At 48.0% G+C, this 16,276-nt stretch overlaps 1 protein-coding gene across 1 annotated transcript in view; it reads left to right on the top strand.

Moving 5' to 3' along the window:
- Nucleotides 1-16,276, top strand: part of LOC128839162 (myosin-IIIb-like) — a 127,541-nt gene that overhangs the window by 48,825 nt on the left and 62,440 nt on the right. Inside the window, exons 14-15 of the mRNA XM_054031895.1 lie at nucleotides 6,615-6,728; nucleotides 13,132-13,243. Of these exons, the coding sequence (XP_053887870.1) occupies nucleotides 6,615-6,728; nucleotides 13,132-13,243 (226 nt within the window). The remainder of the gene's footprint in view (nucleotides 1-6,614; nucleotides 6,729-13,131; nucleotides 13,244-16,276) is intronic.

Below are 16,276 nucleotides of genomic sequence, written 5' to 3'. Positions count from 1 at the left end.
CACTGCAAAAGGCATAGATTTCCTTTTCCTGTTCAACCACTGGCGAAGATTTGTTGCACAAGTGTTGCAGCATATGTGTGGGGCCCACCTCTTGTCCTGATCTCCAGTTTTGCAGCCAAAATAAAGGTGATAGGCTTTCTTAACCATAGTGGTTATACTGCGCTTTTGTGATGCAAAAGTCACTTCACCACAAACATAGCAGAAGTTATCTGCACTGTTCACACAAGTACGAGGCATCTCTGCTCACTTTGGCTAAACAGAAATGTGTCCCTTTGCAAAATCAAACACTGACAAATAAGAGAGCACGACACTATGATTTCTAGAGCTGATATAGGGCAATTTGTTCAGCAGAGTGATGTAAGCTTCGTTATGATTGCATCATCCATGACTTCTAGGAATAACATGATGCAATTCATAACATGTATGACGCAATACCACCTTCAGATTGCATCATTCATTGTTTTGCCTAAAAAGCAAGTACTGTCCAAACCCAGTCACAGATTTATTCATAGATCCAGTCAAAGATGTATTTTAGTCATTTCTGGTTTAAATTGAGATCTCTTCCCTTTATAACTCACTTATCCTCCGCCATGCCCAAGTCAAGGGTCGTATATACTGACCCAATAGCATATCTTGAAAACTAGAGCCAATCAACAATTTTAAGCATCATTTTCGTTCTCAGTGACCCAGAATTAGTAAAGTTTGACTACATTTATTTCAGAAGCATTTTGGCTGTAGAGCAGTGTACTTAATGAATTTACAGGACATATTTCCCCAGGACTGCAGACAGCAGTTTTAGTCTGTAATTGACAAAGGACAGTTGCAGGCTAGGTCATCATTCCAAACAGCTCTGGATGGGGCAGGCACTGCCTCTTGCTCTCTGGCAACTGCTGTTGCCATGAGATGGTCATCATGGCTCCATTCATTGGGTTTCCTGAAAAGTGTGGGCAATGGTTGAAGTTCTACCATTTGAGGGCCGCCTGTTCAGTGCGAGGACAGATGAGTCACTGTACACGCTTAACAACTCTAGAACCACACTTTGTTCCCTCAGCACAAATATTCTGCCACCAAAGAGGAAATATACTAGGGATCAATCCTGCCACAGGCAAAAGCCCAGGGCTGGCTCCAGGCACCCGCTAAGGAAGCAGGTGCTTGGGGCAGCCAATTCAAAGGGGCGGCACTCCGTCCGCTATTGGGGCAGTACGGCCGGGTCTTCGGTGGGAATTCGGCAATGGGTCCCTCAGTCCCTCTCTTTCTCTTTGAGGTGCCGCCAAAGAGGAAGAGAGGGACTGAGGGACCCGCCGAAGAATGGAGCGGCACGATTGAGCTGCCGCCGATCGCTTTTTTTTCGCCGCTTGGGGCAGCAGAAAACCTGGAGCCGGCCCTGCAAAAACCTACCCCTCTGCCATCCTTTTATCATCAGCATGCAGATGATGTGACAAAGAGTGCAAAAGCAAAAACCAAATGCACCATTGTCATTTTCATCCCAGTCAGCACCATCATCAAAGCAAACATTCTGTTGTATTAATTTCAAGGATCAAAAGCGTTCAAGGTGATTTCACTGTCTAACATAAAAACAGTGATACAAAGAAGTGCAGATTTTTTTTTTCCTACATAGACCTTACTTTACTCGATTTCTTGGCAAACACCCAAAAGCATTGATTCTAAAGTTTATTATTCAAACACAAGAAAGAACATTTCTTCCAATTCCCCAGCTGCTGAAAATGCTGGTAAAGATCTGCAGGGCAAGGCAAAAGTCATCCTGGTGATACCAATATGGTCAAGGCAATTCTGGTTCCTTGTGTTACTCCAGCAGTCCACTCATTCTCACCTCTGCATCCCATTGTCAGCTGACCTACTTACTCAGGGCAGAAGCACACCGTCCCGGCCCAGCATTTCTTTACCCATCAGTAATGCTGGGACTAGAGTGATAGTGGGAGAATGTCAAAAAATATCAGTGTAGATGCTAAGCATACAAAGTGAACAAACCAGACACAAAGAAATAGCATTTTCACTGATAATCCTATAGCATCTTGCCTGATACTTGAAGTAACAGCAAGTGAAACATTTCCTTATTGAGGAATGGTACGTTTTTATGCTGATGATTTTCTTGACCTGCTGCTCACAAACAGGGAAGAACTAGTAGGGGAAGCAAAAGTGGATGGGAACCTGGGAGGCAGTGACCATGAGATGGTCGAGTTCAGGATCCTGACACAAGGAAGAAAGGAGAGCAGCAGAATATGGACCCTGGACTTCAGAAAAGCAGACTTTGACTCCCTCAGGGAACAGATGGGCAGGATCCCCTGGGAGAATAACATGAAGGGCAAAGGGGTCCAGGAGAGCTGGCTGTATTTTAAAGAATCCTTATTGAGGTTGCAGGAACAAACCATCCCGATGTGTAGAAAGAATAGTAAATATGGCAGGCGACCAGCTTGGCTAAACAGTGAAATCCTTGCTGATCTTAAACGCAAAAAAGAGGCTTATAAGAAGTGGAAGATTGGACAAATGAACAGGGAGGAGTATAAAAATATTGCTCAGGCGTGCAGGAGTGAAATCAGGAAGGCCAAATCACACTTGGAGTTGCAGTTAGCAAGAGATGTTAAGAGTAACAAGAAGAGTTTCTTCAGGTATGTTAGCAACAAGAAGAAAATCAAGGAAAGTGTGGGCCCCTTACTGAACGAGGGAGGCAACCTAGTGACCGAGGATGTGGAAAAAGCTAATGTACTCAATGATTTTTTTGCCTCTGTCTTCACGCACAAGGTCAGCTCCCAGATTGCTGCACTGGGCAGTACAGCATGGGGAGAAGGTGACCAGCCCTCTGTGGAGAAAGAAGTGGTTCGGGACTATTTAGAAAAACTGGACGTGCACAAGTCCATGGGGCCGGATGCGCTGCATCCGAGGGTGCTAAAGGAGTTGGCGGGTGAGATTGCAGAGCCATTAGCCATTATTTTTGAAAACTCATGGCGATCGGGGGAGGTCCCAGATGACTGGAAAAAGGCTAATGTAGTGCCCATCTTTAAAAAAGGGAAGAAGGAGGATCCGGGGAACTACAGGCCAGTCAGCCTCACCTCAGTCCCTGGAAAAATTATGGAGCAGGTCCTCAAGGAATCAATTATGAAACATTTAGAGGAAAGGAAAGTGATCAGGAACAGTCAGCATGGATTCACGAAGGGGAAGTCGTGCCTGACTAACCTAATTGCCTTCTATGATGAGATAACTGGCTCTGTGGATGAGGGGAAAGCAGTGGATGTGTTATTTCTTGACTTTAGCAAAGCTTTTGATACTGTCTCCCACAGTATTCTTGCCACCAAGTTAAAGAAGTATGGGCTGGATGAATGGACTGTAAGGTGGATAGAAAGCTGGCTAGATCGTCGGGCTCAACGGGTAGTGATCAATGGCTCCATGTCTAGTTGGCAGCCGGTTTCAAGTGGAGTGCCCCAAGGGTCGGTCCTGGGGCCGGTTTTGTTTAATATCTTTATTAATGATCTGGAGGATGGTGTGGACTGCACTCTCAGCAAGTTTGCAGATGACACTAAACTAGGAGGCGTGGTAGATACACTAGAGGGTAGGGATCGGATACAGAGAGACCTAGACAAATTAGAGGATTGGGCCGAAAAAAACCTGATGAGGTTCAACAAGGACAAGTGCAGAGTCCTGCACTTAGGACGGAAGAATCCCATGCACTGCTACAGACTAGGGACCGAATGGCTAGGTAGCAGTTCTGCTGAAAAGGACCTAGGGGTCACAGTGGACGAGAAGCTGGATATGAGTCAACAGTGTGCCCTTGTTGCCAAGAAGGCTAACGGCATTTTGGGCTGTATAAGTAGGGGCATTGCCAGCAGATCGAGGAACGTGATCGTTCCCCTTTATTCGACATTGGTGAGGCCTCATCTGGAATACTGTGTCCAGTTTTGGTCCCCACACTACAAGAAGGATGTGGAAAAATTGGAAAGAGTCCAGCGGAGGGCAACAAAAATGATTAGGGGTCTGGAGCACATGACTTATGAGGAGAGGCTGAGAGAACTGGGATTGTTTAGTCTCCAGAAGAGAAGAATGAGGGGGGATTTGATAGCAGCCTTCAACTACCTGAAGGGGGGTTCCAAAGAGGATGGAGCTCGGCTGTTCTCAGTGGTGGCAGATGACAGAACAAGGAGCAATGGTCTCAAGTTGCGGTGGGGGAGGTCCAGGTTGGATATCAGGAAAAACTATTTCACTAGGAGGGTGGTGAAACACTGGAATGCGTTACCTAGGGAGGTGGTGGAGTCTCCTTCCTTGGAGGTTTTTAAGGCCCGGCTTGACAAAGCCCTGGCTGGGATGATTTAGCTGGGAATTGGTCCTGCTTTGAGCAGGGGGTTGGACTAGATGACCTCTTGAGGTCCCTTCCAACTCTGATATTCTATGATTCTATGATTCTATGATTTTTCATTTATTTTTAGCATTGTTAGATTACATTTCCCAGATCTGTGAAGCTAGTTCTCTGTGAAGTCATGTTGGCGGCTGCTGCTCTTTGCATTTTTTTTCCCAAAGGATTTACCGCCTGAGCACTTTAAGGAGTTTTAGGATTCTCCAGCTGACCTGGTAGATTTTTATTCTTCCTCACAATGTACCAGGCCTACTAGATTTTTTTTTTTTTAATTCCCCCAAATTTGCTTTGGGTCTTGACCCTACAGATATGCACAAGTAGCCCACTTGATTTCAATTGGACTACTCACATGTGTAAAGTTAAATATGTGTATAAATGTTTGCAGAGTCAGGGCCTTTGCATATTTTATCATGCCATTTAGAGTTCAAAGATCTGTAAGTAAGAGAGGAACATTAGATCATAGAATCATAGGCCTTGGCTACACTTGCGGCAGCGCTGTGAACTACGAGTGTAGTCGCGCCGCCAGCGCTGCAAGAGTTCTCTCGCAGCGCTGCAGGTACTCCACCTCTCTGAGGGGAATAGCTTGCAGTGCTGCGAGCGAGCGTGCAGTGCTGCAGGCGCTGATTACACTGGCGCTTTACAGCGCTGCACTCGCTGCGCTCGGGGGTGTGTGTATTTTTTCACACCCCTGAGCGCAGCAAGTGCAGCGCTGTGAATTGCCAGTGTAGCCAAGGCCATAGAAGATTAGGTTGGAAGTGACCTCAGGAGGTCATCTAGTCCAACCCCCCTGCTCAAAGCTGGACCAACCCCAACTAAGTCTCCGTCTATACCCAGCCGCTAGTTCGGCGGCTGGCAATCGAACTTCTGGGTTCGACTTATCGCGTCTTGTCTGGACGCGATAAGTCGAACCCGGAAGTGCTCGCCGTCGACTGTGGTACTCCAGCTCGGCGAGAGGAGTACCGCGGAGTCGACGGGGGAGCCTGCCTGCCGCGTGTGGACCGAGGTAAGATCGAACTAAGGTACTTCGAACTTCAGCTACGTTATTCACGTAGCTGAAGTTGCGTACCTTAGTTCGATTTGGGGGGTTAGTGTAGACCAAGCCTAAATCATCCCAGCCAGGGCTTTGTCAAGCCAGATCTTAAAAACCTCTAAGGATGAACATTCCACCATTCATATAGTCTCACGTTGGAATACTGCAGCTGTTCCTGGGATATGTAGTCATCTCTGTTCAACACATAATAGACCAACTGAAGGGACCTGCTGCATAACACAGGCCACAATTTCACCCAGTAACTCCTTCACTGAACCCTGTAACCTGTAACAGAGATTGAACGATCTTTTAGGAAGAGACTCACCCAATCTTGATTTAAAGACTTCAATTGATGGGGAATACGATGCATCCCTTGGTTCAAATGTGGGTGGATGTCAATCTGGGAAGCTGGTGGGTAGATTTACAGTATGGGGATTTGCAGAAAGGCTAAGTAGCAGTTGGTAGGGGGAGTCATAGAATCATAGAATATCAGAGTTGGAAGGGACCTCAAGAGGTCATCTAGTCCAACCCCCTGCTCAAAGCAGGACTAATTCCCAGCTAAATCATCCCAGCCAGGGCTTTGTCAAGCCGGGCCTTAAAAACCTCCAAGGAAGGAGACTCCACCACCTCCCTAGGTAACGCATTCTAGTGTTTCACCACCCTCCTAGTGAAATAGTTTTTCCTGATATCCAACCTGGACCTCCCCCACTGCAACTTGAGACCATTGCTCCTTGTTCTGTCATCTGCCACCACTGAGAACAGCCGAGCTCCATCCTCTTTGGAACCTCCCTTCAGGTAGTTGAAGGCTGCTATCAAATCCCCCCTCATTCTTCTCTTCTGGAGACTAAACAATCCCAGTTCTCTCAGCCTCTCCTCATAAGTCATGTGCTCCAGACCCCTAATCATTTTTGTTGCCCTCCGCTGGACTCTTTCCAATTTTTCCACATCCTTCTTGTAGTGTGGGGCCCAAAACTGGACACAGTATTCCAGATGAGGCCTCACCAATGTCGAATAAATTGGTCGTTTCATAGAGAAGAATTCTCTTCATCACTCTCTCAGCTGTTAGGGTGGCTTTTATTATATTTGTATTGTATCAAAATGTGTTTCTAGTCATTTGTAGATCCCTGCCCAGTGTCTTGGTGGGAATGGAGATGCTGTATAAATAATAACTATTAATTTCTCATTTTGTGGGGTTTTACTATGAAATCTCTTGTGTTGCAGGCGACTGATAAAACCTTTGTGGATAAACTGAACAGCACCTTCAAGGGAAACTCACACTTCCAGCCATGTAGAGGCCACGTGCTAGGGTTCAGCATCATTCACTATGCAGGGAAGGTAAGTACTGTTTAGGCTACAGACTGGCACTCTGTCTCACGTAGGTGAAAGAGATGGTGTGTGCTTCAGGGCCCATGGGGGTATGGGTGGGAGAGATGTACTCCCTGCAGGGCCGGCTCCAGGCACCCAAGCACATGCTTGGGGAGGCACCTGGTAAGGGGAGGCGGGGGGAGCGCGGCGCGGCATTCCACGGGGAGGGGGGGGGCGCTCCGGCGGCGCGGAGTTCGGCGGGTGGGGGGGCAGCACGGGGCTCGGCGCTGGGGGGGTTCCGGCGCTCGGCGGGGGGGTGGTGCGGGGGGGGCGGCGCTCTGGGGGGGCGGGCTCCGGTGGCGGGGGAGGGGCAGCACGGGGCTCGGCGCTCGGGGGGGGGGGTTCCAGCGCTCAGCGGGGGGCGGCGCTTTTTTTTGCTGCTTGGGGCAGCAAAAAAGCTAGAGCCGGCCCTGACTCCCTGGGGGCCACTTCTTAGGCGAGGTGGGGTATCCTATTTAACATTATCATCAATGACCTGGAAGAAAACATAAAATTATTGCTAATAAAGTCTTCAGATTAACCAAAAATTGGGGGAGTAGTAAATAATGAAGAGGACAGGTCACTGATTCAGAGTGATCTCGGTCACTTGGTAAACCGGGGGCAGGTAAAAGATATGAGTTTTAATATAGCTAAATGTAAATGTATACATCTAGGAACAAAGAATCTAGGCCCTACTTAGGCCTTGTCTACACTACAAAGTTTTGTCGCAAAAGGTATGTGACTTTAAAACCGTTGTTGCATGTCCACACTAGCTCCTTGTGTCGGCAGAGTGCATTCTCACTAACAGCTCTTACACTGACACAAAGAGCAATGCACTGGTAGCTATCCCACTAGGCAACTGGCTGCAGGGTGCTTTGGGAAGGGTTTGCAATGCTTCATGGGGCAAGTACAGCATCATGTGATGAAGGTTTCTCAATCCCATCGTTCCAGGGGCATCCTAGTATATTGTCAGTTGCTTTTTCAACTGAAGTGTGTGGGGGAAGGGAGAGGAGAATGGTGTATATGGGGCTGGGGAGACAGCAGGCTGACTGACCTATCCTGAGGCAGCCCTGGCTCTGCTCGGCACAGCAGTCTCTCCGGAAACAGTCCGCTCTGCCTTCCCGCCTATGGTTCTGTGATTCCCTCCGAGTTCTCCCACAGCCTCCTCAGCTGCCAGAAGCAGAATCCTGAGAAGCTCTGTGAGCTCTCCCTGCTGAGGAATGTCAAAGCCGCACAGCAGTCCCCGCAGCAGCAGTCTGCCTGCAGCTGTGTTCCTAGTGCAGAGCAGAACAAGAGCATTCCACGTAAATGATTTACTTGTTGTTCCCCACAATGAAGCAGTACCTCAGCTGTCAGATACTTCCCGGAGTGCATGCCTGCAGGGCAGCAGAGATCAAAACAGTGAGCAGAGCAGTCAGGGTAGGCATTGTGGGATACTGGTGGAAGCCAGTTATGTCAACAAAACAAACAGCAGTGTCTACACTGGCGTTTTGTCATTTTAACTTTTGCTGCAAACAGCTTTATGCCTCTCATCGAGGTGGTTTTATTTTGTCAGCAAAACAGCAGAGTTTTGCCACCAAAAGTAGCTTTGTAGTGTGTACACCTCCCCTGTTTTGTCGGCAAAAGGCAGCTTTTGCTGACAAAACTTTGTAGTGTAGACAAGGCCTTAGAGTCCCATATCCTGTATACTGGGAAGCAGTGACTCTGAAAAAGATTTGGGAGTAATGGTGGATAATCAGTTGAACACAAACTCCTAATGTGACGCTGTGGCCAGAAAGGTTAGTGCGATCCCGGGATGCATGAACAAGAGAATCTCGAGGTTATTTTACCTCTGTCTTTGGCACTGGTGCAATGGATGCTGAAATCCTGTGTCCAGTTCTGGTGCCCATAATTCAAGAAGGATGTTGATAAATTGGAGAGGATTCAGAGAAGAGCCACGAGAATGATTAAATGATTTAGAAACCCTGCCTTATAGTGATAGACTCAAGGAATTCAATTTATTTAGCTTAACAAAGAGAAGATTAGGGTCTGACTTGATTAGAGTCTAAGTACCCACTTGGGGAACAAATATTTAATAATGAGCTCTTTAGTCTAGCAGAGAAAGGCCTAAGATGATCTAGTGGCTGAAACTTGAAGCTAGACAAATTCAGACAGGAAATGAGGCATGAATTTTTAACAGTAAGAGTAATTAACCACTGGAACAATTTACTAAGGGTTGTGGTGGATTTTCCATCACTGACAATTTTAAAATCAAGGTTGGATGATTTTCTAAAAGATCTGCTCTAGGAATTATTTTGGGGAAGTTCCATGTCCTGTGCTACACAGGTCAGACTAGATGATCACAGTGGTCCCTTCTGGCTTTAGAATCTATGAATCTGAGGGAGGGCATGTAGTCCCTGGGGAAGGTGGGGCTTCCCCTCGAATCTGTGAAATTTCTCAGTATTTGCAATGTACCCATCACCGTGGTACAGTAGAACCCTGTTTATCCGAGCCTCCATTATCCAGCTCTCCGTATTAACCAAACAACCAGTGCACACACAGGATAGCATACATGAACTGTTACTTCTAGTAAAGAGTACAGTACCCATTTTTAAAAATTCAGAAATGATAAACTCGAGCAACTCCAAAATAATACAGTGTTGCTGTTGTTGCAACTTAAAATGATCATTCTGCATTTTTAAAAATTGGTACTCTTTACTAGAAGTAACTGTTCATGTACGCTGAAAATAAAAAAGGGGTGTGTGTTTTAATGCTTCTCTGGGAGAGGTCAGATTGTTTAAAAGCAACTCCGTATCTTAAAATAACGGATAGAAAGCTCTTTGCCCATGTCACGGAGTATTGGGGGACTCAGGGCCCTGCACCCCCGGCTTCCTGCGATTCACCATGACTCTCAGCCAGCCAGTAAAGCAGAAGGTTTATTTGGATGACAGGAATACAGTCCAAGACAGGTCTTGCAGGCACAGACAACAGGGACCCCCTCAGTTAGGTCCATCTTGGGGTCCCCGGGCATTCCAGCCCAGCCCCCCTTGGGAGGTCAGAGCCATCTCTGCCCCCCAGCCCTCTCTCCCTGCCTGCTTCCAGCACTCTCCTTTCAGCGACCCCTCCCACAGCCTTTGTTCAGTTTCCCGGGCTAAGGAGTCGCCTCCCCTTCAACCCCTTCCTGGGTTCTCATGTTACACACTCAGGTATGCGCCCTCGGGCAGATCCCATCCTGCAATGCAGACTATCCCAGAACACTCCCCTGTCAGCATTCACAGACCACCGTGAGAACAGGCCCAGTTCGTCACATCCCATTCTCCAGATTATCCGAATTTTTGATTATTCGATCTGGACCTGGTTCCAATTAGATCAGATAATTGGGGTTCTGCTGTATGTGAGCTCCTGTCTCAGGTTATTGCTTTGCTGATTCCCTTCTAAGGTGTAAATACTCTGCATTCTTTGTAGGGCATTGGTGGAGAAACCTAGTGGCCTTATATCCAGGAGCCCGGAACACCAGAATCACTTCTGTATTTCCAAACATTAACAAGCCCAATGGGAGCAGCTAGGTGCTCAGCATTTTGAAAATTGGGCCATTTATTTCAATGCTTAAATATAGACTGAGGAGCCTAATTTAGGACAGATGAACACATACTGTTAGGATATAGATATTCAAGCCCGTCTGTACAGGCCTATACTTTAAGAATTTAGGTACACCTCTACCCCGATATAACGCTGTCCTCGGGAGCCTCCTGGAGCACTGCTTTACCGTGTTATATCCAAATTCATGTTCTATCGGGTCGCGTTATGTCGGGGTAGAGGTGTGTATGTTTATTATTTAGCTAGTTATAAAGGTATAAAAGAAAGAATCTGTGTAAGGGCCTTCTCTCACTGTGACAATCTGAGGCCCTGTTTAGTCCTACTGAAATCAGGCCATCTGGGGCTGTTAGACAGGGGATCCGATCTGGGGCTGTTAGACAGGGGATCCGATCTGGGGCTGTTAGACAGGGGATCCGATCTGGGGCTGTTAGACAGGGGATCCGATCTGGGGCTGTTAGACAGGGGATCCGATCTGGGGCTGTTAGACAGGGGATCCGATCTGGGGCTGTTCGACAGGGGATCCGATCCATCACCTCCAGAGAAAGGGAAGAGCCTAGAAGATGTAAAAGGAAATATAGTTTTCTGTCTGGTAAGAACTCACTTATCAGTGAACACAACTGGGAAACCCTTATGTATTTATAGATGTAGTTGTGAAATCTTAACTTCTGTATTGTTTTGTGTGTTTATTTGCATGGTCTCTGTCTGGTTTTGTGATTGTTTCTGTCTGCTGTACAATTAATTTTGCTGGGTGTAAACTAATTAAGGTGGTGGGATGTAATTGGTTAGCTAATCATGTTACAATACATTAGGATTGGTTAGGTAAATTTCAGTAGAATGATTGGTTAAGGTGTAGCTGTAAATAGTACTATATAAATTAGGTGCAAACAGGAAGCAAGTTGGGATTCAAAAATAAAGAAGAAGGAACTTGGATTTAAGCTTGCTGAAAGTTCACCCCAATAAACATCAAATTGTTTGCACTTTCGGACCTCGGGTATTGTTGCTCTCTATTCATGCGAGAAGGACCAGGGAAGTGGAAGAGTGAAGGAATAAGCTCTCTAACACATACTTCCCCTGGATCGATAATCTTGGCCATAATGTATTAAACAGCTCATTTACATGGAAGTGAATTTTGTAACAAGGGAAGACACAGTTCTGGTTACTAATGTTCTGTGATTTAATACTTTGATTCAGTATTTGTTCAGGGGGTTACCCTCTAAGACATTCATTATTAAAATACTTAACATCTAGTTAAAGGAGAAGAGAGAATGCGAGGCTGAAGGTAGGAAATGAGGGGAGTGGGAGAATGGAGGGAACAGAGCACAGTGGAGAGGATAACAACCTAATGGAACGAGGGGGAGAGAATAGAGATAGAAAGAAAATGGAATAAAATGAGAAAGGAAGGCAAAGCAAGAAAAAATTAATATCTTCGAGTTATGCTGCCAGCCATGCACCATCATTGTAGTGTCTGGGTATTATTATCTGTATTTCATTCATGGCGTTTAGTCAAAATGCATCCATGGGAAGAGGATACAAAAGTAAATGCAAAATAGTAGTTGTGTTGGTGATTTAAATCAGCAATTTAAATAATGATTTAAATCACCAAGTGGAAAGTCTCTATTTTAGTGTTTTTCAAAGTTTTTGTGCTGGTGACCCCATTTGGACTTAAAATAAAATCGTGACCTCCCCACTAGAAAAAATTGCCCCCCCCTTCAGCATCACTGTCTGTGGGGCTTGTGGCTGGGGCTCTGGGCCCCCTGCCATCTGTGGGGCTCCCGGCTGGGACTCTGGACCCCCTGTGGGACTTTCTGCCCTGGCGACCCCATCAAAATGGAGTCGCGACCCACTTTGGGGTCACAGCCCATAGTTTGAGATCCACTGTTCTATTTGATTCATCAATTTCAATCAGCTTTTTTATTTGAACTTCAGTTATTTTCTAAAGAAAGGTTAATTCTCACTTGCTGATATAACCATTAAAAATATGTTGATTTACAACTAAATAGATCCTTTACTCTCTAGACTCGGTACATCTTTTTGCTCCTTAGGAGAATACACTATTTATTTAAGCAATTATAATGCTTAATATTTTCAGATTCTTATTAATCATACATTTTAGTATGTTAGAAAATAGTGAATGAGATGTTGCTTATTTACTAGATAATTTACTTTTTGTTCATGATTTATGTCAAGCTGCATCAGTGGGAGCTGTGTGGGAGATGGAATTTAAACACCAAACATCATATAAAGTTTATTTGTATTAAACAAAGCAACCTTAAATGTTTTGGGTACATAAACTTCTCATATCAAAACATGGGGGGGAGGGATAGCTCAGTGGTTTGAGCATTGGCCTGCTAAACCCGGGGTTGTTCAATCCTTGAGGGGGCCACTTAGGGATCTGGGGCAAAATCAGTACTTGGTCCTGCTAGTGAAGGCAGGGGGCTGGACTCAATGACCTTTCAAGGTCCCTTCCAGTTCTAGGAGATAGGATATCTCCATTAATTTTTTTATTTTATTTTATTTATCTTTTATATTTACAACTAAATTATAATAAGTTTAGACCTTAACATATTTTGTATTAAATTCTGATTTCATTCTAAACAGGTCTATTTTTAAAAAGAAAAACTTACTATAATTTAAATAACAATCAAAAAAATTCAACGTAAATACAAAAAAATTCATGTTTTTAAAAAAAATCATTGATTTTTATCCATCCTAGACTCTTCTGTGCTGCCAGCGTGGCTCTTGGTGCCATACATTTTGGGCTCCACCCTGCTTGGGTTGGGTTGGCAAATTGCTTCCCTTACTCTGCTTCTCTCCCCAGGTTCAGTACGCCTCCAGTGGCTTCCTAGAGAAGAATAGAGACACTTTGCCAGCAAATATCCGGGGTCTCTTCATCAACAGTGTCACCCCATTACTGAGTGTGCTGTTTACAGGTCAGTCCCCTGTTGCCATGGGTGCTTGGTGAGTAATGTCACCAATGATCCCTGAGTTCATGGACTGTGTTTAGGGGAGAGAATCAAACACTGCTGTAAGAGCTGTGCGCTGGCCGGGGGGCCCTGCCTGGGACACAGACATCTGCTTAATATTGAACTACGTCCCCTTCACTGACATCCCCTTCACTGTTCCTCCAGCTCAGCGTGTCTATCTTAGACTGAGTAACTGAATGTTTGTGCACCACACTGATCACAGCTATCCAGATGCAAAGTATTATCCCAGCCCCCCCATGGCAAAAACATAAGTGCAGCAGCCAAGCTTGTGCTGCCCTTAGTGCACCCTCTCACCCCTGCTCTGCCCGGGCCTACAGTTCCCGGAGGGTTTTGTGGAGGCTCCAGTGCTCCTAGGGAAGCAGGCTTCCCTCTCATGGTCTGGGAGCCATGACTAAGTCTGTCAGCAAACTATAGAGCCAGCTGAGCAGTTAGGCCCCAGTTTATTAGAGGGGGAGGATAAAAGCAAATCCACCCCCTGACACATTTCTCCTGAGGAATTTCTGCAATAAAAAATTAAAAATTCTGTGCACAATATTTTAAAATGCTGCAAAATTCTGTATATTTTATTTGTCAAAATAGCACAGTACAATCACACCAGTTTCAATTATTTTTGGTCATTTATTTCAAAATACCTGTCCGCAAGTATGTCTGTAACAATTCAGACAACAACAAAGATTCAGGAAATGTTTTTTGACAAATAGATTCCTTACTAGGCATATTAATACAGAACTCTGAGTAATAATTCATTTAAATGACAATACAGAACCGTATTTCCCACACGCCTCAGAAGCAGTGCAAAGACTTGGGGGAAGTCAGAGATAACGGAGGAGTTGAGGGAGAGGGAAGTAAATCGCTGGGAAGGAGCCTGGGTGTGAACTTGGAGGGTTGTTGGGTATGGGTGGGGAAAGTATGGAACAGGTGTTTTTGGGGGGCAGGGAGGGATTGTTAGGGAGCTTCCCCCGTGCAGACCCTGGCTGACCTCTAGCCTCTCCCATTCAGTCAGGCACATCTGCCCCTGTCTTCATGTGTTCCTGCACCACATGTGTCCCACCACCCGCACTCAGACACCCACTCCCCCATCTCCATGTGTCCCTGTACTCCCTCCCCCTGTCCAGCTGTGTGTCTGGGCAGCCAGCCCCCTATCCCCATGTGGCTCTGTCCACCCTCCCCATGTGTCTCTGTACACCCACTCAGCCACCCTCTGTAGCTCTGCACCCTGTCCCCCATCACCATGTGGCCCTGCACCACCCTCCCTCCTATGGCCCTGCGCCTCCACTCCCATTCAGCCCCTGCCCCAGTCTGTCCTCCCCCACTAGCCCTTATAAGCCCCTGTCTGACCCCCCACAGCATCCCACGCTGTCTGTCTCCCCATAGCCCTTTCTCCTGACCTGGCCTGACAGGCGCTGTGAAGAAAGCAGGCTTTCTTTTTCCTCGCTGGCCGGGAGCTGCTGCTGTGTTCTTATGCCACAGCGTCCTGTCATGGGCAAAAGGCAGAACTGCAGCAACATTTCGGCAGAAGCCTTTTTCTGCACAAAAAAATAATAATGTGTGGCTCATTAATTATGCATGCATGCAATAGCGCAGAATTCTCCCAGGAGTAACACATACTCGTGGTAGTGGAAGCATCCCTCAAAGGCCATCCCGTAGACGGTGGAAGTGTCTACCAGGGTCTGGCTACTTGGAGGTCTTGTTTAGGTCTGAAGAAAAGACTGCCTTCTTTATGTTTCTCCTGCACAGGTTATGACCCCCTTAGCTCGGGTTACCATATTTTGTGCCTCCAAAAGGAGGACACTCCACGGGGCCCCGGCCCCAGCCCCGCCCACACCCCCGCCCCAACTCCGCCCCTTCCCCAAAGTCTCCGCCCCCTCCCCTGTTTCCCGCGAACATTTGATTTGCGGGAAGCCTGAAGCAGGTAAAGGGGGTGTGGGGGGAGGAGGTGCGGCCCAGTCTGGCCCCCCCGGCGTCTCCAGCCTCGGTCGGCTCGGGCCCTGGGGTGCCGGCCCCAGGCCTGGCCCCCGGCCCGCCCAGCAATGCTGGTCCCCGGCCCGGCCCCTGGCACCGCACCACCGGCCCGGCATCGCCGGCTCGGCCCTGCACCGCCGGCCCGTCCCCCGGTCTGGCCCGGCCCCGCACCGCCGGCCCATCCCCCGAGCCCCCGGCCCGGCACCGCACCGCCGGCCCGGCCCCCGGCCTGGCCCGGCCCCGCACCGCCGGCCCATCCCCCGAGCCCCCGGCCCGGCACCGCACCGCCGGCCTGTCCCCAGAGCCCCTGGCCGGGCCCGGCACCGCTCCACCGGCCTGTCCCCCGAGCCCCCGGCCCGGCACCGCTCCGCCGGCCTGTCCCCCGAGCCCCCGGCACCGCTCCGCCGGCCCGGCCCCCGAGCCCTCGGCCCGACCCGGCACCGCACCGCCGGCCCGGCCCCCGGCACCGCACCGCCGGCCCGGCCCCCGGCCCGGCACCGCACCGCACCGCCGGCCCGGCCCCCGAACCCCCGGCTCGGCACCGCCGACCTGCCCCCGAGCACCCGCACCGCTGGCCCCGCATGTCCCGATTTTCCCGGACATGTCCGGCTTTTTGGGATTTCCCCCCGGACGGGGATTTGGAAGCCAAAAAGCCGGACATGTCAGGGAAAATCCAGACGTATGGTAACCCTACCTTAGCCCCAAGACCTGGCATGACCTGTTCTTTGTAAAAGCTGCTTGTAGTCAGATGCTCCTCTCTCCAAGTGGTAACACGTGATTAATGAGCATCTTTCAGTTTAAGGCGAATGTTTATCTTTTCAGTATCGAGGGCTGTGTGGTGTCTGTAAATTAGATGTAGCCTTGGCCGCTTTGTCATTCTCATTATGACTGGAAAGCTGGGCAAGTTATATCAATTCCAAGAATCAGCCATTTCTTCACCCTATGTCCCAGGGGCCAGTGCAGGATTGTCCCCTATGGTACATCCACCAGTGTTGATTTTAAAAGAGAAGCAATGGG

Source organism: Malaclemys terrapin, chromosome 6, assembly GCF_027887155.1.
Source record: "Malaclemys terrapin pileata isolate rMalTer1 chromosome 6, rMalTer1.hap1, whole genome shotgun sequence".
Taxonomy (NCBI): Eukaryota; Metazoa; Chordata; order Testudines; family Emydidae; genus Malaclemys; species Malaclemys terrapin.
The sequence above is the reverse complement of the archived record's forward strand: the minus strand, read 5'-3'. Positions and strand labels throughout refer to the sequence as shown.